This window comes from Balearica regulorum, chromosome 1, assembly GCF_011004875.1.
Source record: "Balearica regulorum gibbericeps isolate bBalReg1 chromosome 1, bBalReg1.pri, whole genome shotgun sequence".
Taxonomy (NCBI): Eukaryota; Metazoa; Chordata; class Aves; order Gruiformes; family Gruidae; genus Balearica; species Balearica regulorum.
The window spans coordinates 116,104,127-116,126,306 of record NC_046184.1 but is presented as its reverse complement, the minus strand read 5'-3'; the positions used below and the strand labels follow the sequence as shown (position 1 = coordinate 116,126,306).

Here is a 22,180-nt window from a genome sequence, read left to right as displayed (position 1 = left end):
CAGTACTAGGTTAACGGTTCTATGATATTAGTGATGCCTGGCTGCTTGGATACTCATAATCTCTAAAAAGCATTTTCAGCATAGAGCCTGGCAGCTAGGAAGACAGGGGATGGGAGGTCAGCGTAAAGTGGATAAATAAATAATGCATAAACAGACATCAGATGACGCACACTATCAAACCTGATCTTGAGTACAATTCCCGCCGCAGGCAATAGGAATGTTACCTGAGGAAAGGTTTACCTTCTGACTTCAGGATCTGGCCTGCACCAAAGATGCCAATGCCACTACTTCTACCAGAATATTCAGTGTGTTTGATCAAAAACAGTATGAAGTTTTATTATTCACAGAGGAAAAGGGTTCTTTCTCAAACTATTACTGTTGCCAAATGAAAATACTAGTTCTTGGTGCGGGTTTAATACATTTGTTTCTGGCCCATTTGTCAAGGAGGCTACAAGGCAGTTTTGGCCTTCCCTGGGACGGGCACAATCCCACTGCCTTTGCTTACGTGTGAGCGATTCCCCTGGCTCCTACCACCGTGGAGAGGTGCACACCAACTGCACCGTACAAACAGCAGTGTTACAGCATCACTGTGAGCGGAAGCTTCATCTGCTAATTCTATGGATGCATAAATCTGCAAATAATTAACTTGTCAAGATCCAAGCTGTCAGGTACTTAAACCTACTGCAGCAGCGGAATATATTCCAGCACCTTAGAAATTACTCCCAGCTATCCTGACCAAAAGAATGACTGCCAGCCATGACAGCCAGAAACTGCTCATGGGCAGAAAAGTAGTACTTAAGATCAATGCAAGGTGAAAAAAAGTTGGGTTTTTTCAGCTATGTGATATCCAAAAGCTTTCTAGTAAAGAGTAAATTCTTAGTAGGCTAACTCATGTAGCTTTTCAAAGGCATGTGGGACCACAGTAAAAATTCAGGCAGGGATATGAAAAATTTTCTTTTTATGAAGCACAAATGTTAAAATCTAACTGTACATTGTAGTAATGCTTAAATGTCATAAATAGATTTTAGAAAATGTGGTATTCAATAACTGCAGAAAATATAAAAAAAATTATAAAAAGGTATACTTAATGCCTTGATTCACAGCAAGGAGAACTCTTTTGTAAGCTGATTTTTCCCATCTCTGCCCCCATTATTTCACTTGATCAGCTTTCTCTGCACAAACGTAGAAAGCAGTTCACTGACTTGAATACAGCAATCCATCCACCAAAACAGATTTCATCAACAGAGCTAAAGAATAATAGCCGAGTCCTTTTGAATTAAAAAAAAGTAGTCTGGCTGAGAGACCAGCCACTGACAACTCCCTGTACTACAAGGTAACTTCTCACTTGAGATATAGGAAATATTTACTTTGTAACAGCTAAAAGGTATAATTCACTATCAAACTGCAAAATGAAATAACTACTCTTTCTGCTGCATCTGAAGTCATTTTTGTTTCTCTGTAGATAATCCAACTTGAAAAATACCTGGAGCAACCTGGAGAGATGAGAAACATATTTGTTAAAAATGAGTGTTGCATATTTTCAGTATTGAGGCATAGACTCACAGAATGTTAAAAAAAAGACAAAATCCGTATGTTGAGTCCAGAAATAAAGTTGGACAATACCAATTTGTATAAGATAATAGTGGTTCTCGCTTATTCATCTTCTTATGTATTCAGTTTTTAGGTCCATATCTGAATCTGATGAGTCACTTTCATCAGAAGAATGAGATGAATTTTGCCATTCATGAGAGCCGTTACAACAGTGTGATTTCTGCACACTTTCTATGTTGTCCACGAGTTTTGATTCAAAAGCACGAGTACATTGCCAGTCAACTGCATCTTCTTGGGAAGAAAGAAGAGCTGCAGAACTATCCATATTCTCTTCAGAGGTTGCCAACAGCACAGTTTTTAAGTTGATGGTAAAGCAAGCACTGTTTCTTTGCCTGGAAGAATAGTTACAATTTACCTCAGAGAAAGGATTAAGTAACTCACTACTCGTGCCTTTGTCTTCTTCAACATCCATCTCATGCTCTTCAAAATCTTCAGCATCTGGATTTTCACTTGTCTGACTTCTGCTGTTGTCACATGTACTATTTATAGAGTACTGCATGAATACGTTAGGTGTGTCAGAGGAGCGAGGTACTCTACTTATGATATCACGCCTTGTATAGTCATGATTACTTATGGCATCGCTGTCACTGTCATCGCTGTCATCTTCATCACTGACACTACCAATGGATTCATTTGCCTTTTTTTTAATCTCTTTGTAAATGACCTCTACAGAGGCTATTTCTTCAGATTCAGATGTCCAAGGTGAATAGGTTAACGTCCTGATGAATACCTAAAAGAGCAAAGTCAATAAAAAAAAAATCAGCCAAATTTGGACATGTGCACAGAAAAATATGAAAGAAACCCCCCAGTCATGAGGTTGTCAAACAATTGATTCTTTCTGTGCCACAATTTTGGCCTTTTCTGAGAGTTCAGAGCATCTAGGATTGTTCCCTCTTCTCCATTCCTGTAAATGTCACAGCTTTCACTACAAACCAATGCACACAGCTTGGATGGCCTCAGAGAAATGGCACTAGTGCCAAGCAGCATCAGGTATGAAGTGTTTTAATTCTAATTTTTGAGACCTCTTGCCAAGACTAAAAGCTCATTTCAGAAATACACCTTAAACCTGAGGTGAGTCTTGCAACTATTAGCTCTTGCAGTTACCATGCAAAAGAGAAGCCTTATATGGACAATCAATTTTAATGTCCTTTAGAAATGTACCATTTGAAGCAATGAACTATACAACATCTTAAGTCCCATTTTCTCAGTTTTACTTTGCACATCTGAGGATTATTGAATATTTGAAGCATTAGGGGAAAATGTTGACAGCAAAAAAATTAACCTTAGACACTGCTTGCCAAAGTTCAGCAATCTTAGGGATATGGAGGTAATGACATAGCAAAAGACAGAAACATGAGGAAAACCGTCTTAGAAGAAATTGATACCAATCTGTACTGGATATGTTTGTAGAAAACAGAAAATACTTATGCTGAAAAAACCCTATAGAATTAAATGTAAAAGAAGCCAGAGACTATTTAAAAAAAAAAAAAAAAAAAAAAAAAGGCAAGCAAAGATGGATAGAATCAAGTCCCAGCAATCTTGTTACTTTTGCTTGGAATTTAGTGGCAGTTTAGTCTCTTCTATTAAAATAAAAAAGTAGCTGACTGAGCTAAAACATGACACTTGATCACAAAAAAAGTCAAAGAAAGATTATTTTATTCAAAATAGTGGAACAGTTTGAGTGATATATTATTATTACCTACCTTTCTTCCTTAAGTACTCTTCCTTTATCATGGACTTTTTTGCCATTCACTGTATGTGCCTACTGAGACTAGCTTAGCATTTGGAAGGTGATGCAGGTATTGTTTGCCTTGTGTACGTGCCCATCCTCCTCCCTACCCCCACCCCAAGTAAGTTTTCTTCCAGAACCATATTGGTTTTTTCCTTTCCTTTTTTGTTTTCATTCAACTCCAATATTCAGGGAGATTTTGACAGCCTGGTCCAGGAATTAGCTTTTAAGATACTATGCCAGCTCTGAATTCTGGCAGAGATAACTTGCATATAAATATCCTTTTTTTTTCCTACTAAGTGTTCCACTATCAGGCATCCTTTTCACTTATCCCTGTTTATAACAGTATACAGTAATAAACCATTACTGAGACTGGACAAGGAAGAGAGACATCAGGCTACCCAGAGAAGTGATCCTGAACTTGCCAGTAACAGTTCTGGAACTAACAACTAGGATACTTTTCTGGCAGAGACGTATCAGCACATAACTGCATCACTGTCTATGGTATGAGATAGATGTGAAACTGGAAGGCTGGGGACCTGCAAGGTATATCTGATTTCAGTAAAGAGGATTTTTGCTTTGACTGAGAAGCTACTGTTGACAAAGCAGACTCCTTTGTTGTTTCCTGAGAAACAACATGCTTTAAAGACTGCTTTCTCAAAGCAGTGTCTCATCTCTACCAAGGTCTTTGATTGTCTGTCCTTTGTCTCCTTGTTGAGGTGAACTGAGAGTAAGTTCTTGTTGTGTGTGAGATCATTTCCAACAACCATTCGGATCTTGCTCTTACCAGGCTGCTGAACTTTTACTTTTAGCACTTCTCACATGGTGTTCTTGACTACTTTTGCAGACAATAACCATGAAGCATAGCTTTAGGGGAAAAAAAGTCTCAGAGCACTAACAGTGACTTTCCCTCTTCAGATGTGGCTAAATAACTGGCCCATCATTTGGGGATAATGAGACCAAAACTCCCAACTCTAGGCCATTTTTATGCATTACTACAGGAACAATAAGCCCATACCCAACTGGGTCTTAAAGCTACCTTTTGTCTTTTCCTCTTGCTTTCCTATGGAAACATAAAGAAAAGACCTTGAAGGCCAAGTTTAAAATATTTGCTTTCAGTTGTAGAATCTCTCAAAATGACTTTAAACTCCAGCAACCAGGGACCTGGCTAAACTATCCTCAAAGCTTCAGGGAATGCTCTGGTTTTTGCTGTAATAAATGGAAAAATATTATAGGGGTAATTGGTTTTGTTCTTAGAGAGGAGTACAATGCTGCAGGGTGAAATAAGGTAGGCAAAATGTGCCAGAAACTGCTTGGCTAAGAGACAATGGATACACATTGCTCCTGAATATTTTCAGAGCATCCTTCTTGGTGAGGAACAGGTCTTCTCCCTATGCACTTCAACTATGAACTGGAGTAGGGTTTTTTTGTTTTGGAGTTATTGCCCTGGCTCAGATACTAGAAGAAATTTGTCTGCTGCAGGAAGGATTTACATATAGTGTAATTTTCAAAGGGAAAGGGGTTGTTCTAGGCTGGGTGCTCTGCTGTAGGACCTAGCCTGCTTCTGTGGACCATAAAGACTTCATTTAAAGTTACTTTTTTGGGGGGGGCCTCCCCTTCACCACTGCCTGCCCCCTCTTAACTTCATAGAATCATAGAACAGCCCAGGCTGGAAGGGACCTCAAGAAACCATCTGGTCCAACCTTTCATGGGAGAGGGAGCCCAGATGAGCTAGCACCCTGTCCAATCACATATGGAAAACCTCTAGTGATGGGAACTCTACCACATCCTTGGGGAGGTTGTGCCAGTGATTGATTGTTCTCACTGTAAAAAATTTTCTTTCTTGTATTGAGATGAAACCTCTCATGGTGCAACTTGTACCCATGGCCCTTTGTCTTGAGAGCCTCTGTCCTGTTTATAGCTGGTCTTTAAATACCGGAATACTGTAATGAGGTACCCCCTGAGTCGTCTCTTCTCCAAGGAGAAAAGACCTATAGTCTTTCTAAAGTCTTTCAGTCTTTCCTCCCAGGGCAGATTCTCTGGCCCTTTGCTCATCTTTGTGGCCCTTCTCTGGACCCTCCCCAGTCTGTCCGTGTCTTTCTTGGGCTGTGGCAACCCCAGAACTGGACACAGTACTCCAGATGTGGCCTGACAAGCACTGAGTAGGGCGAGATGATCACATCTCTATCTCTGTTAGTATCTTGTCACAGAAGTAGTATGAAACAGTTTTGAAAAAGACTGAATATTTGTTCCACAGAACAGACAAGATTTACCAGCCTATAGACTACCTTTCACATAGGTAAACTGCAAATTAAAACATTATATAGACACATAACTTGTACCTAATGCACAGAATTAGAAATTTCAGATGGTAAACTTCCTCCTCCCAACCAGAAAGGTTAAATAGGAGAATTATTACATACCAAGGTATGTGGAAGTGTTTTTTTTTGAAGAATATAACCTCCTGCCTGCATACACTTCAGGGCACCAGCTAACATCAGTGAAAGACATACAGCACCTGTGACTGTGACCATATGATAATCTGCAAGTGAAAAAACCATACATGAATGAAGTTTCTAATGACCACATTTCATAGTTCACATTCAGAACAGCTATTTAGAATCACAGAATAATTTTGGTTAGAAGGGACCTCTGGAGCTCATCTGGTCCAAAGTCAAAAAAAGACCAAATCTCAAATTAGATTCAGGAATTAAAAAAAGAAATGACACCATCTTTGATAACTATTTATGCAGTTAGTGGGTATTTCTACGGCTCTCAGGATTAACAACAGATTTGTAGCCCCAGAGGAAACAGGTTTTTATATTTCACTTATAAATCAGCATGTTTATCACTTGGAAGGTACTTTCTCTCGTTATTTTTAGGATTGACTTGTAAATCTTCCTACGTAAAAAGAAAACACTTGCACATAATCAAGTCAGACAATCCATTCCTGCACCACAGCACAGTTACCTTGTTGAGCCACTGAGTCTGCAGCTATACATTTCCAGGCTGATGGGATGGAATGTTTGTTTAGAGATGCAGTAACCATAACAGACACACAGTAATTTCTATTTGGATACAATTCTTCAATGACAGTAGTAAAAATTTCTTCAGTGGTGATCTCATGTGGCCTCTGCCATGAAAGACAATGTTTGAAAGTTAGCTGTTTGCCTAAAAAGAAATCCCTAGCCACTAATAAAACATTATGGCGATTTCAGAGAAATGCAGTAGCATGTGAAACTGCAAAAACTGCCACAGTAACTCAGCATTTTACCTAGACAACTGCTTCAGGTCTAGTTCTAGCTGATGTCAAAATGCCTACCCTACACCTGTTCGTGAAATATCATATTATCAAAGATAAATTGCCTTCTTTCTCCGGCTGTTGGTGACTATATATCCCCTTGAAGTAACCTTACATAGATTCTACAGATTTCAAACTGCAGGTGGTAAGGTCTGGTTCAGAAATCAGGGGAAAAATAGAAGGCAAGTTGTGGTCCTCCTTCCGTGACTCATGGCAGAATGAGTTAGCTTAAATTCCCAACAGGTACCTGTCTGCCCTGCTGTTCAAAACTTCCAATACAGGCAGTCCATGCTCTAGCTAGGCAACTTATTCCAGTGCTTTGCCAGCCCTGGTATTACGGTCTCTCTTTATGTTTCACCTGAAGTCTGCACAACTGCCTATTTCACTTCAGTTTTTGGGCACAGTCACAGTGTTTATTTCCTTCTTTTCTGTAGTAAATGTTTACCTATGCAGAGACTCTGGCCTCTAACTGTGCTTTGCTTGCTTAGACCAAGCAGCCCTCTATTATTCCAGCATCTCCTCGCAGGTCATGTGTCAGGATCCCCCCCAGTTCTCACTGTTCCTTTTTGGATCCTGCTCAAGTGGTCTGTGCCTTTTCTGAATCCCAGACTGGTGTGGGGTAGGTGGCCTTTACAGGTACTAAGTATGTAAAAATATGACTTTTTTCTCTCTCAGCAACATGAGAGTCATGTTTAGCTTGTAATATTGTAGAATGCTCTCATCCTTTCTGGCAAAACTGCTGCCTGTGTTACCTGCTGCTGTTACCACTCTACTTATTACACAGACAATTATTATTAAGCGTTATGCCTTGCATTGGTCCTTATTGAATTATGTCCTATTATTTTAAGATTATTTCTCCATTTTGTGAGGATTATTTTAAGTTCCAGTCATGCCTACCTACCTCTCTATGTCAGCATACAAAAAATAATTTAAATAGTACCAGACCTCAGAAACTAACTGGATACATGTCCTGGTTTCGGCAGGTTGACAGAAAACTACCAAACTGCTTTCTGAATGTATTTTCCTATCAGGTGTGCATACACTTGCTAGTAGTTTCTGCTCAGCTGTCTTTCCAGAGACTAATCACTTGAGCCAGTGCCCTGTGCTTTATGTCAAGTAAGGATACAGGCCAACTGGTATTCATCTTCTAGGCCTGCTACTCTGCAGTAGAAGGAAGCTAAGATTATGTTGGACATTCTCTTTTTCTTCTTCTAAGTGTCTTCTATTCACATATTTGCTTCTGTGAATCTGCTAACCATCAGAGCCATTTTATGCTTTCTGTATTTGCCCCCTAAACCATAGATAAAACAAAAAGTTATTTACCTTATGCTCTCTATCATGTGTTTTCAGTGTTATAACATACTCAAGCTCTTTATATATATCAGTTAAAGACAGCAGCTTTTCATTTTTTCTGAAGTAAGAGGTTGGCAGCTTTATGGTAACATTTATGCAGTTTAGACAGGAACTGATATTAACTTCTGGTGGTCCCAGGAATGCTATTGAAAAAAAGAAAGAGAAAAAAAAAGATAGAAAAATATACACTAGTGTTCAGTATCAATTCTATTTCAGTGACAGATATATAGCTGACTAATCAGATTCCAGAGTATGTCACTGTTGCAAATCCACAAGGCCTTGAAACATTTAAGTTCCACGGTCAAACGATCTTTTCTCACAAGACTAGATTTTAAAACAGAAAGCAGTGGAGGGGAGGGAAGAAGCAGAAAGGTGACAGAGGCTTTGCTTCAGCTCCACAGAGATGTGAGCTTTTTAATCTATTTGAGAGGAAAGCTGAGGTTAACGTACAGGAAAAGCTGACTAGTTTCTTGCTCATCATCATTTTCTAGTCACTCTCTGGAAGGAATCTCTGTAGAAATTCAGTGGTGTAGCTCTGCACATATTCATACTGGTTGCAAGGAAGGCTATAGGTCTAAACTTGACAGCTGAGCTCCAAAGACTAAAAACTCGACTGATAGTAGGACAGAAGACCTTGTGAAACATAGCTACACTTCTGTGAGACTTCCATTGAGTTCAAAGTAACCTCTCAAGTTCAGGTCCTCAGAACATGTACATGCTTGAAGAGCCGTGCACGCTAATTGTCTCCTCTCTCCAAAACTACACATCCATCAAGATCAGAGGAACTTCCATAGTGAATCAAGCCTATCTGTGTTCCTCCAATACAGGAAAGAAGTAGGAACGTTAGAAAATGGTGCAAGAACAAACTATCTCCATAATCCTCCATTTCTGCATAGTATAATGCAGGGGGGAAAAAAACATGAAAGTTTATTGAGTTTGCATTTGACTTTTGTCTTCTCCAGAAGCATGTATGCTTTGATCAAGGTGGAGCCTGGTTTGCCAACCTCTGCAAAATTCAAAAAGCGATAAACTTTTGCTAACTACTTCTGTTCCTGCAATAGGGTAGAAAACAAAAAAGAAGTTTAATACTTAAAAGTGAGCTTTCATCTACTCTCAAACAGGAAAGCATGTTGTAGTCAAATGGCTGAACCCTTACTCCTTTCTCATCTTTTAAGTTACAAATAAACATTAGCTTAAATCTGATTACTGTCTAATGTGGCTGTTCTCCTGGCTGTTTGTTACGAAGCCTTTCTGTCTTTGCTCAAATCCATCTGTCAACAGGTGTGAGATTCCACCATAGGTATTTGAAGGTAAATATCAACTACATCCCATAGGGAACTATCTCGGAATATTGATTCTTTGCTATTCGGGCAAAACAAAAAAGGACTACAGGGTTTATCTAAGTCCCATGCCCTGGAAAACACAACTTCACTCAGCTGCTTATGGTTTGAACTAAAGAACTACTAGCAAACATCCAATTTCAATTTACAAGTTGCCAGTGATAGATAATCAGTCAAAGCACCTGACAGTTTGTTCCAGTGGTCAATTCAAACTATGCCTCTTGTTCCAAGCTAAAACTTACCTAGCTTCAGCTTCCAGTCAAGGCATGCTGTTATGCTTTGTCTACAGACTGAAGAAGCCTGCCATCATATTAACTAGTAGTCAATGTACTTTCTGATCCTTCTCATTATTAAACTCACTGCTGAAAGACTGAAGGCCCCCACCTCAGAGGGGTGTTCTCAAATCCTTCAGTTATCCTTGTGGCTATTCTCCCTGTCCCCTCCAATTTTTCCTTATTTCTGAGGCAGTAAGGGGATGCAGCAGTGGCTACCTCTGTGCTGAATTCAGAGGTAACATGACCTATTTCTCCTCCATAGTCCTCCAACTGGAAGGTACACTCATTACTTTTGGTGAAAGTTAAGGAAAGGAAGCTTTTTCAGAATGAGTGAGCTGGATTAGCATAAATTTATGCTAATATATAGTCAGTATATTGTCAGTAACTTTAGTCACAGCACATCACTTTAATTAGTTGAGCTTTCTCAACAGATGTTCCTCAATGTCTGTCTCCATTACTTCAAAACTGAATACTAAGCACGACTAAGGGTGAAGCCACCTCTGGTATTAGAAGATGTCACAGCTAATAAGCATCATCTTTCAGCAAGCAAAGGAAAAAGAGCAGCTTGATGAACAAGCAAGTAAATCTCTTCCCGTATACCTAGTGCAGACATGGTATTTCTTTAACTCTTAACATTGTATCTTCAGGTAGTCAAAAACAAAGTTGGGTTTTTTTAAGTTATGTATCTTATGCGCTTAAGAGATTTTTACTTTGTGCTTGTCAATGTTTGACACTATTTCCTCGATATTTTATATATATACACATATTATTTCAAAACCAGAGCCTCATCCATTTATCAGAACTACTCTAGCCACAAATTTTAGAACGTTATCTATATATTCTATGTCTTGCAACTGATAGGTGATAGATGATACACAAATTCACATTCTCTTAGATGAAGGAATAAGCTACTGACCAAGTCAGTTTGGAGTGTCTTACTGTAAAGCTAGCAGAACATCATTTATACATCAGCTAGGAATAAAAACTACTAAAATGAGCAAACGCAGAGGGAGAACTTACTGTCAGTAAATGGCACAAAATGAAGTACAGAAGAATTGAATACTTCAGTTCCTATGAAGCTCTGAACCAATATGGAATACTCAGTAGAGTTCTCTTTAAAATCATCTGTCAGATTACAGGAGAGTTGTGTAATATATGAACATTGTTTTGCAGTCTGCCAGTTCCTGTAAATCAAAACAAGTTAAAAAAAGATCAAAATAATCTATCTGGATTCTCTGATACAAGAAAGCATAGGAGGGGGGAAGCATTTCTGAGTGGAAAAAACAGACAAACAAACAAGAAAACCCCAGCCTTAGTATTTTCAGTCAATAAATGTTAAAAGTAAAATTTGTGTCTTATAAAATAAGACTTGCCTGCGGTCAGTGTACAGCACACGATAGTATGTTGGCACAGTTGGATCACCTTTTGCCTGCCAGGACAAAATGTGCTGAAAATTGCAAGATTTCATTTGTAGGTCGTGAAATCTGTCTAGAAAGGGAAAACAAACCAAAACCAAACAATCCACCAATATGAATAGCAAACAAATGTGACATTGCAACAATTCTAATCAATAAACACAATTAGAGCAGCCCAATATTTGCCCCAAAATAAAGCAACCACAGAACAGAGTTCAGCACGATAGAAACAACAATGCAAAGGACTGTCCTCCTGTATTATATTTCTACTAAGTTCTTTCTTCAAAAAGCATAAAGTTGTAAAGTGATGCTTGGTGAGAATATGCAAGTTTTTTTGAACTGTGTTAGGAAAAGCAGTTGAAAGACAATAAAAACTCTTACCAGGCAAGCTGCAACAAGCTGCAGACAGAATGCTGATGTACACTGGAAAATGAAGCTATGTATTAATACATTTGTATGTCTACAATATCTGATTATTAGCTAACTATCAGCAATATTCATTTGTAACAATTAGAGACAATACTCAGCATTCCCTCAGTGGAACTGTTTCTTTCCTTCTTCCTACCACTTTCCTCTGCCCTTCCCTCCTTCCCCAGAGTATGGTATCATAGAATCACAGAATGGTTTGGGTTGGAAGGGACCTCAAAGATCACCCAGTTCCAACCCCCCCCCCGCCATGGGCAGGGACACCCTCCACTAGACCATGTTGCCCAAAGCCCCATCCAACCTGGCCTTGAACACTTCCAGGGATGGGGCATCCACAACCTCTCTGGGCAACCTGTTCCAGTGCCTCACCACTCTAACAGTAAAGAATTTCTTTCTAACATCTAATCTAAATCCTTCTCAGCTTAAACTCCTTCAGCTTAAACCCATTACCCCTTGTCCTGTCACTACACTCCCTGATAAACAGTCCCTCACCAGCTTTCGTGTAGGCCCCTTCAGGTACTGGTAAGCCGCAATTAGATCTCCCTGGAGCCTTCTCTTCTCCAGGCTAAACAACCCCAACTCTCTCAGCCTGTCCTCACAGGAGAGGTGCTCCAGCCCTCCGATCAGCTTCGTGGCCCTCCTCTGGACTCGCTCCAACAGCTCCATGTCTCTCCTGTGCTGGGGCCCCCAGAGCTGGACGCAGTACTCCAGGTGGGGTCTCACAAGAGCCGAGTAGAGGGGCAGGATCACCTCCCTCGACCTGCTGGTCATGCCTCTTTTGATGCAGCCCAGGACACGGTTGGCTTTCTGGGCTGCAGGCGCACACTGCCGGCTCATGTTGAGCTTTTCATCAATCAATACCCCCAAGTCCTTCTCCTTAGGGCTGCTCTCAATCCATTCCTTGCCCAGCCTATAGTTGTGCTTGGGATTGCTCTGACCCACGTGCAGAACCTTGCACTTGGCCTTGTTGAACTTCATGCAGTTCACATGGGCCCACCTCTCCAGCCTGTCAAGGTCCCTCTGGATGGCATCCCTTCCCTCCAGCGTGTCGACCACACCACACAGCTTGGTGTCGTTGGCAAACTTGCTGAGGGTGCACTCGATCCCGCTGTTCATGTCGCCAACAAAGATGTTAAACAGCGCCGGTCCCAGTACCGACCCCTGAGGAATGCCTGAGGATATCACCTTCCAACCTCTGTCATTAATTCAAGGGTCCTAGGAGCTAATTCTTTGGTAACTACACAGTGGTTCAGGCTTATGCTGATCCCTGTCAAATGAGGTTCAAGACTCAGCGTGAATAAACGTACTTAAGATGTTCTTATCAAATACTGTCTTAGAGGATTCTGATTATCTTTCAGGTAGCTTGCTCTGTCTATTAAACACCATTTTAAGTCATGACAAGAATCTTAAAACTGGTGTAGGAAAAGATACTATTACTGCTTGAAGAACATTACTGAATCATCTTCACAGATGTCCTTCTTTGCTAAATGTGGGGAGTCCTCAAGGCTGTAGTTTAACAACTTTGGTATATAACTCACTGTCTTTAGTCCTGTAACTCTCTATTTCAGGCTCTATTTCATAACTCCCTCTTTGTGTCCTGTTTCCATAACATTTCCCTGTGGGTGTTTAACTCTACAGCATTCTATTCTCTGCCTGCAAAAGTAAAGAAAAAACCCACCAACAGATGCTGCAACAGTTCTGTCACAGGCCATGGTTAAGGCCACAGTTAGCCTGTCAGTCAGGGCTACTGTCCGAGTAATCTCTTGAACTCGGCCTTCTTACAGATCCTCACATTCTAGACGTCCCCACATCTTCTTGTATAACCTCTATAAAAGGCTGTTTGTTCATCCAGATTCTCACTGTATCAAGAATTCTTTTCCTTGACCAACCCAGTCTTGGATTCATATCTTTTCAGCATGGTGTTTCAAGACATTCTTGAAATTATTGTTCTGACCCTTGTAATTTTTTTCTCAAGATCCTTTAGCTCCCTTCCACTTTGAGTGCAACAAATATAAACTTTCTGTCCTCATTCTGAAGGCATTTTGCGGCCTATTCTCCTACTGATGAGATGCCAACTCCCATACTCAGTTGGCCAAAGAAGTTGTTAGTGTAATTTCAAACATGCAGACTCTAGTAATGACACACTGCCTTGGAGCAAGCCCTTCCAATTAGGGGATGCAAAGGGTCCTTTGCCATTCTCTCTTACCTCAGCCACCTCATATGTGTCAGCTGTCTTGCTGATGTATTTCCTGTTGACATAAATGTTTTTCTATTCTGTCCGTACGTGTGATTTTTAAGTCCCTCTCCCCTACCAAAATCAAATTCCATTAATCTAGAGTTCAAGCTCCCTCAGATCTTTGTTTCAACAAACATGTTTAGCAAAGAGAGTTGGAGAGTTGCAAAATTTTGTAGGTTACACTCTTACATAAGAGACATAGACAAGAAAAAAAATCTTAGACTAAATAACCAGGAAAATTAAGACTGGAAAAAAAAAGATGGTCTATAAACTGCAGGGGGAACCTTTACTATCTTGTCTTTTTTACAGAATTAAATCATGTTATCAAAACAGTTTTCCACTACAACTACAGCTCAGCCAACAAACTGTTTCTTGTGCCTGCTAATCCAGAAACTAAGGAGTCCTGACAAAAATTAGAACAAGAAAACCAACACACCCAACTAAGAGTTCACTGGACATTTAGAGAGGCAGAATGCATTACGTTGTTTCAAAGCATTTCTTTCTTATGGGAAAAATCATGGTTTATGTGTAGAATGGAGTATGTAGACTATAATACACTAGATTCTTGATTCTGTGAATTATTCCAGGGAGAGCTCTGTAATAATATGATATCTTACTTCAGTAACTCAGAAGGAGTGTTAGGGAAAAATTAGCGGTACTACTCCACTTACAATATAAAGGTACAAGCAACTTACGAAGTTGATAAAAACGCCTTGGTCCACCCATCAGTGCTTCCATAGTGATTAAGAAGTATAACCTACTGATTGTAAAATAAACATTTTGCTTCTGTACCTGCAAATACATTAAAAACAATTACATTCAGCAAATCATCTTAGTAATTTACTTGCAAATAAAATGAGGTCTATGTACAAAGAGTTATTTTAACCTCTTCAGTGTTTGGGGGGAGGCCATGGTACTGAAACAGTTACTGCTATCGGGGGGGTGGTGGGGTGGGGCAAGGATCCTCAGATTAGACAGGCAATTTTATGAGAATAGCACTTTCCCTTTTTTACACGGCAAGGGCTCTGCCATGGTTTAACCCCAGCCAACAACTAAGCACCATACAGATGCTTGCTTACTTCTCCCCTGGTGGGGTGGGGGAGAGAATTAGAAAAGTGAGAAAACTTGTGGGTTAAAGATAAGAACAATTTAATAATTGAAATAATAATAAAAAATAATACAATGATAATAATAAATTGTAATGAAAAGGAAAACAACAACAGAGAAATAAAATCCAAGGACAAGCGATGCAAATGAAAAACAATTGCTTACCACCAACTGACCAATACCCAGCCTGTCCTCAAACAACATCCCCCCAGCCAGCTTTCCCCCTAGTTTATATGCTGAGCATGACATCATATGGTATGGAATATCTCTTTGGTCAGTTGGGGTCAGCTGTCCTGGCTGTGTCTCCTCCCAGCTTCTTGTGTACCCCCAGCCTACTCTATCCCAGCCAAAACTAGCACATTCTCCACCCCTTATTCCATACCATTTACGTCATGCTTAGGTCCCACACTATCCAATACATTCTCATTACCCACCCTCACCCCCCTTCCCATCCTTTACATAATACACAGATACCATTCCCTTAGTCTAGGAACCACCCTATGAAATGTCTGTAGAATGTCCACAAGTGTCCACACAATGTCCATTGAGTTCATTTAGCCTATGACTTTGGGCTTCATCTGTTATGGGGGTCACTCAGGCAGGAGAGCTGGTGTGTTGCACGGAGTTACTGGGCACCAAAGCCAGCTCAGGTCAGGTCAGGTCACTGCTGCACCTGCACTGCTTCTTGTAAGGTTTGTCCCCCATTGGTTCAGGTAGTTCCTGCTATAGTAATTCCTACAACATGCACCTCAAATCACGGGTTACAACAATTTAAAGGTATTTCCATTACCTTTCCACCCCTGGTCCCTTTGGGCCAGGTTATAGGGTTTAACATTGCAATGAACTCCTCCTCTTGCTCCTAGCCTGGCTAGCAACAAGGGGTTCCTGCTATAGTAATTCCCATAACATGCAACTCACACATTATTCTCACCCAGGATTAAATCACCTTGAGCTACATGTTGGACTCCTCCATCCTTCTGCATTACCCACTAAGCGCACCCAGGTGCCTGAGCAAAAACAATCCTACAAATAAGGTTTACTTTACTTAACCCAGACCGTTTTTCCTAAGAAGTTTCTTAAATGTACTACGGGGATCTTCTCTCCTTCCACAGTGCACAGGGGTTTTGACTGGGCAGGACCAGGTCACCTGGCAGATCCTCTAGTGTTAACTAGCCAGGCAGCTTCTGCTAAACATGTATCCCAATGTTTGAATGTCCCATCACCCACTGCTCTCAGTGTAGTCTTTAACAGCCCACTGTATCATTCAATTTTCCCGGAGGCTGATGCATGATAGGGGATGTGATACACTCACTCAATGCCATGCTCTTTAGCCCAGGTGTCTATGAGGTTGTTTTGGAAGTGAGCCCCGTTGTCTGATTCAATTCCTTCTGGGGTGCCATGTTGCCATAAATCTTGCTTTTCAAGGCCCAGTAGTGTTTTTCGGGTGGTGGCACGAGGCACAGCGTACGTTTCCGACCATCCAGTAGTTGCTTCCACCATTATAGGCACATGCTGCTTGTCATGGTGGGTTCGTGGTAGTGTGATATAATCAATCTGCCAGGCCTTCCCATATTGATATTTCAGTCCTCTATACCAAAAAGGCTTTAGCCACTTAGCTTGTTTGATTATGGCAAACGTTTGATGTTCATGGATAATCTGTGCAACAGCATCAATAGTCAGGTCCACCCCTTGTATGTTGCATCCCTTCCTAAATGTCCTGATGTGTCATGGGCCCATCGAGCTATAAATAGCTCACCCATATGTTCCACATCTACCAGAGCCCACTTCAATTCTAGCAGCCTGGTCCACCTGCTCATTGTTTCCGCCTTCTTCAGTGGCCCAGCTCTTGGGTATGCGAGCATCTACGTGACATACTTTTACAACCAGATTCTCTACCTGAGCAGCAACATCTTTCCATAATTCAGCAGCCTGGATGGGTTTATCTCTGTGCTGCCAGTTGCTCTGCTTCCATTGCTGTAGCCACCCCCACAGAGCATTTGCTGCCATCCATGAGTCAGTATAAAGTACTGGCCATTTTTCTCACTCGGGAATAGCTAAAGCCAGCTGGATGGCTTTCACCTCTCCTTCAGCAGTTTCTGCAACTTGTTGAGTAGGACTCCACACAGCAGCTTTCTCCTTCAATGTCTTCCCCAATGTGACAGGATCCATCCGAAACAGGGCATATTGCTTCTCATTTTCTGGTAATTTATTACACAGTGGGGCCTCTTCAGCACACATCACCTCCTCTGGCAACAGTCTGAAGTTTCCGTGCTCTGGCCAGTCCATGATCACTTCCAGGATTCCTGGGCAGTCAGGGTTTCCCATTCAAGCCCATTGCATTAGCAGTGCAACCCACTTACTCCATGTAGCATCAGTTGCTCGATGCGCAGAGGGGACCCTCCCTTTGAACATCTAGCCCAGCACAGGCAATCAAGGTGCCAAAAGGAGCTATGCTTCAGTACCAACTGAAGTAGTAGTACCAACTACTTCTGAAGCAGCTCAAACTCCTTCATAAGCTGCTAATATTTCTTTTTCAGTTGGAGTGTAATAGGCTTCAAATCCTCTATATCCCTGGCTCTAAAATCCTAGGGGTCGACCTTGAGCTGGTCTTCCCTGGCTGAGATGGAAAGCACATTTTTCACATCTTATCCTGTCTGGACTTGGCAGTGCTAGGTTAATGGTTGGACTTGATGATCTTAAAAACCAAAACTACTCTATGAACTAAGCACCACATAGCCACTCACTCATTCCCCTCAGTGGGATGGGGGCGAGAATCAGAAGAGTAATAGTGAGAAAACTCATGGGTTTAGATAAGAACAGTTGAATAATTGAAATATAATAATAAGAATGAAAAGAAAAATAACAAAAAGCAAGAGAAATAAAACCCAAGAAAGACAAGTGATGCAAATGAAAAACAATTGCTCACCACCAACTGACCAATGCCCAGCCTGTCCCCAAACAGCAGCCCCCGGCCAACTCTCCTCCTCCCCAGCTTTATATGCCAAGTGTGACATCATATGGTATGGAATATCTCTTTCGTGAGTTGGGGTCAGCTGTCCCGGCTGTGTCCCCTCCCAACTTCTTTTGCACCCCCAGCCTACTCACTGCTGGGGTGGTGTGAGGAGCAGAAAAGGCCTTGGCTCTGTGTAAGCACTGCTCAGCAACAACAAAAACATCTCTGTACTATATACAACACTTTTTAGTGCCAATCCGAAACACAGCCCCATACCAGCTACTATGAGGAACTTTAACTCTATCCCAGCCAAAACCAGCACAGACTCTTACCATTTCAAAGAAATACAGAAAACATTGCATGATTATTTGTATTAATTTTGCATGAAGATAGCATCTGAAAATTCTATGCTACTCACTCAAACCTATTAAATACAATGAAAATAAACATTGTTTGGCTTTATTTGAAATATTACAAGAACTCATCACTGTTGTGAAAAACATTTCCAGAAAGAGGGTAGGAGGGAGGTTAGAAAAAAATTTATAAAATTATTAAATGTAAGGAAGTTCTGAAGTTTATGTTACAATTTTTAATTAAAAAAAATAATCTATTAAAATATTCCCTCTCTTCAATGTTATTGTTTTACTCTATTATCCTCATAGCTTTAATATTTGCAGGATCTGGTTTTGAATTACAGGCAAAATACTAAGGAACAACTGTGAATTTATAGACAGCTGGGCAAGGGTATAACTATTTCCAAAGAATCTTCTCCTCAGGTTTAATACAAATATATTGGGTTTTAATTTAAAATAATTTTTAAATACAACTTATTTTCTCTGCAAAACAAAACAGCTTAAAATTTAAAATCATGACAAAGCATACTATGGTTAAACTTAACACAAAATGTTGAAATCAGAGGAATTAAAAAAACCCCAGTATCCGAGATGTCAATCTTACTCTGCTCAAAGTTTTAGCATGACTACAGCAAGTCACTGGATAAATGTTGAGAATCTGTATCCGTGCAACTGATAATCATAATTCCACAGACAAAGAAAACACTCTTTTAATTTCAGTTTGATTCATTTAAGCATGAGGAATATTTAGGAGATATAAAATACCAGTATTCCACTTTTCAATCAAAATTAAAAATTATGGATAAGAAGATGAGATTTACTAGTTACAAAATCTTTATCACTGACAGCAAACTAGAAAGCAATTAAGTCATACATATCTATCGAGTCATTTTAGTTTTGACACTATTGAATGTGACAGAAGGTAAAATAATTTCACTTTCTCATTCAAATCAAGCTTACAGATTACACAAGTAGAAAAATATATCTTTCTACTTCAACAAGGTTACCAGCTTTTTTCGTAAGTCACACAGAAACCTAAACCCAAACAATGTTATTTTCACAGTCATTTTAAAGAACAGTTACACCTGCAGGATCTGATTTTTAAGGCTGCTCAAAATTTTCTTTTAAGGGGAAAACTTTGAGGATCCTGAATTCACTTAGCAAAATATTTCCTTTATGTCTTAATCCTTGCAATTAATCACAAGACATGTTCAAAGCACCCCATATATAGTATTATGCAATAGATGTATTTGCGTACCTTTGATCCTTGCTGTACACGTGGTCACAAATAACAACTATCCCACTCTTGGAATCTGAAGTGACTCGTGTAAGGCTCTGTATACTGAATAACCCATGTATCTTACATGATACAAAGCCAAGTTATGTGTTTAGCACCTTAGCATATATAAGGAAAGTGTGACAAAACAGGTTTATCTCCGAGTTTCCACAGTTCTCTACATTTGGATGCCTCTGCAGATCTACCAATGCCAGTGAAATTCCAGAGGAAAACCATTTCTGTCAAAACTCTGATTAACTTTTGTTACTCTTCCTTGTCAGAGCCTCAGCAATCCCTGGAGAGAAGCCATGGAAATACCAGTAAGCCCAGCCCTCACTCATCTCATCAGCTTGGGCTCACAACTCCCCTGGGAGCTGCCTGAAGAACTCAGCTTCACACTTCCATGTCACCTTCACTAGCAGCTCATTTTTAATTGGAGTTCAGGCTGGGTTGTTTTGTATTTGCTTCCAATCAGAGAAAAAAGCAGGCTTTGAAGTTTTGAAAGTCACTGGTTTGTATTTCAGAAAAGCTCCACATCAGTAGAGCAGAAAACATACCCTATTATTTGAAACAAGCAGATGGCGCATTTATTTGTAAAAACCTACTTATCTGAATATTGAGAGAGAGAGAGACCACAGAAGACATTTCAGGCGGAGAAGTCAGCGAGGAATGTTCTAAACCTACACAGCTAATACAATGTACGCATCGACTTTACTACTGAAACCATGTGAACTAGGGTATTGCGCTGTGTATTGTAATGTTATGCCCGCATTCTGTTCCTGGCTTGGCTGGGAGACTTTGGATAAGTTGCTTCTAAGTATATCAAAATAATTTAACTTCAAAAATCCAAGTCCATTTTCCATACACTGCCAGCACTGCTCCTAGTGAGCAAGACGTGCCCCTGGAGGAATCGCCGTGGGACATGCAGCATTAAAACACACCAAGACTCCTCAGCTGCCCTGTGCCTGTCCAGCACGGCAGGGGGGGCAACAAAACAGCGTTTGAGACAAAAACCTCTGTCAGAGTCTACGGTTGCATATTTTTCCTTACAAATTTCTGGCCTCGAGCTACATGGTTACCCGCATCAGTCAGCTACAATGCGCCTCGCAGACTATCGCTAGGGATAATTTTGCATTCAGTGACACAGTCGAAGAAACAACTCCAATAACCTGATGGTTTTACGTGCGATTCAACTGGTATTATGCCAAAACGCGCTGCAGGAACTCGGATTTCAGTTAACAACGGCCTCCACAACTCGCCCAGCAAAGCGCTCACAAACAGAAACCAGCGACACTTTCAGGAAATCCCAGCAGCCGACCACCGCACGGGAAGCCAGGCCTGGCGCCCACCGACGCCTCCCCTCACCGAGGGAGAGGTATGGGAGAGCACACCGCGGCGCTCGGCCGAACAGCGGCCGGCCCGGGCCCCGGGGCGGTTTAGGGGGCCGCCCCAGCCCTCGCTCCGGCTGCGCTAAGGGAACAGCTCCAACATCCCCACCACACCAGCGGCAACCCACTAAGAAAAAGGGGGGAGGGGGATGAGACACACAACAACGCCTTCCCAGCCGTACCTCGCAACACGCGGCATCCCTGCAGCCTGAGCTCCGCTCCGCGCCGGGTCGCCATGCCAGCCCTCACAGACCGCAGCCGCGGGGCAGGATACCTGCACCGAGAGTGAAATGGCGGAGGGGGGCGCTGCAGCGCAGGGCGCGCGGCTGGCGCCGCCCCCCGCGTCCGGCCGGGCTGCGGGGGCGGTGTGTGGTGCGTTAGTGGCCGCTGGGGGCCGGTGTGCGCTGTGGTGGTTGGACCCCGGCCTTGGGGTATCGCTTCGTCCGTAGCGGGGTCTGTGTTTCGGCCGTGGCCGCTGGCTCCCCTGGCGAAGCACTGCCTCCCTCACCACCTTGTTTCGCTTTCTTTTTCCTGCTTGCCAAGCCCATCCCCTCCTCCCTCCCCGGGTCTTTGATGCTTGTTGTGGTGAAGGAAGTCTCGGCGGAAAGCTGGGAAAGCGGTTGCTAATTCCTTTCCTCGTTTGTAGTTTCCTTGTCCTCTGTGTAGAGGAAGTATGGTACAGCTGTTCTTTTGTAAATATTTGCTGTAACTTCTCTCGAAGTATTTTCTGATAGTGGAAACTGCAATAATATATTAAATATAGCCTATGTAATGCCGTGGGAGGGTTCTTCATGAGAAGACCTTGGTACCTACCAGAGGCGAGCAGTAAGAAACCAGGTCTGGTTTGTGGCCATGTCCTGCTGCATCTGCACCCTCACTGACTAAACCTCCCAGTCTGTCAGCCTCTGTTTCTTCACTGATAGAGGTGTGTAATTTTGGGAGTTGTTTGGCAGTTGGACGTGAGGTTGGTTATGCTGCATCTCCTTAAGCTGTACCAGGCAAAGCAAACCTGAGATTTCCAATCACCATCTTTTGGCTTCTACACACTTTCTGGTTAAATATCTATCTTGCTTTAATCCATGAATGTCTCAGAAGTAGCAAGGACAGTTTTTCTCCATTTTTGCCTCAGGAAGAAATAACCTTGGATCTGAGATGCCAAATGAAAAATTCCCGTTTCTGACTAGAAACTCCAAATAAGCTAAATTCACTATATGCCTTTGCATGAGTTTGTCTCATGAGCGAGTATTCTATGTGGCACCATTATTTGTGTTTCTTGATTCCAGTACCAAACTAACTTTTTGAAGGATGGTACATTTACCTGGAAGCAGAGTCAGGAATGAAAATTAGCAGGACAATCACAATTTTAATGATATTCTGCCTTGATCAGTTCTGCCACAATAGTGCTGTGCCTTTCGGC

At 41.5% G+C, this 22,180-nt stretch overlaps 1 protein-coding gene across 1 annotated transcript; it reads right to left on the bottom strand.

The window, feature by feature from the left end:
• Positions 1-306: 306 nt before the first annotated feature.
• IFNAR2 (interferon alpha and beta receptor subunit 2) lies at positions 307-21,277 on the bottom strand. Its single transcript, XM_075770936.1, has 9 exons — positions 20,946-21,277; positions 14,382-14,478; positions 11,406-11,447; positions 10,983-11,097; positions 10,630-10,793; positions 7,965-8,137; positions 6,311-6,473; positions 5,764-5,882; positions 307-2,341 (listed from the first exon to the last, which is right to left on the bottom strand). Exons 2-9 carry the CDS (start codon positions 14,422-14,424, stop codon positions 1,658-1,660), a joined length of 1,503 nt encoding a protein of 500 aa, XP_075627051.1. The 5' UTR covers positions 14,425-14,478; positions 20,946-21,277; the 3' UTR covers positions 307-1,657.
• Between the last annotated feature and the right edge of the window lie 903 nt (positions 21,278-22,180).

Bases quoted from the DNA above. Each gene is read 5' to 3' on its own strand.
- IFNAR2 (XM_075770936.1), bottom strand. From the start codon at position 14,424: ATGGAAGCACTGATGGGTGGACCAAGGCGTTTTTATCAACTTC. The intron at 10,794-10,982 runs GCAAGTCTTATT...TTTGATTTACAG, and splicing joins GTGCTGTACACTGACCGCAG to GAACTGGCAGACTGCAAAAC. The intron at 8,138-10,629 runs GTAAGTTCTCCC...TTTTTTCAATAG, and splicing joins TTTTGTGCCATTTACTGACA to CATTCCTGGGACCACCAGAA.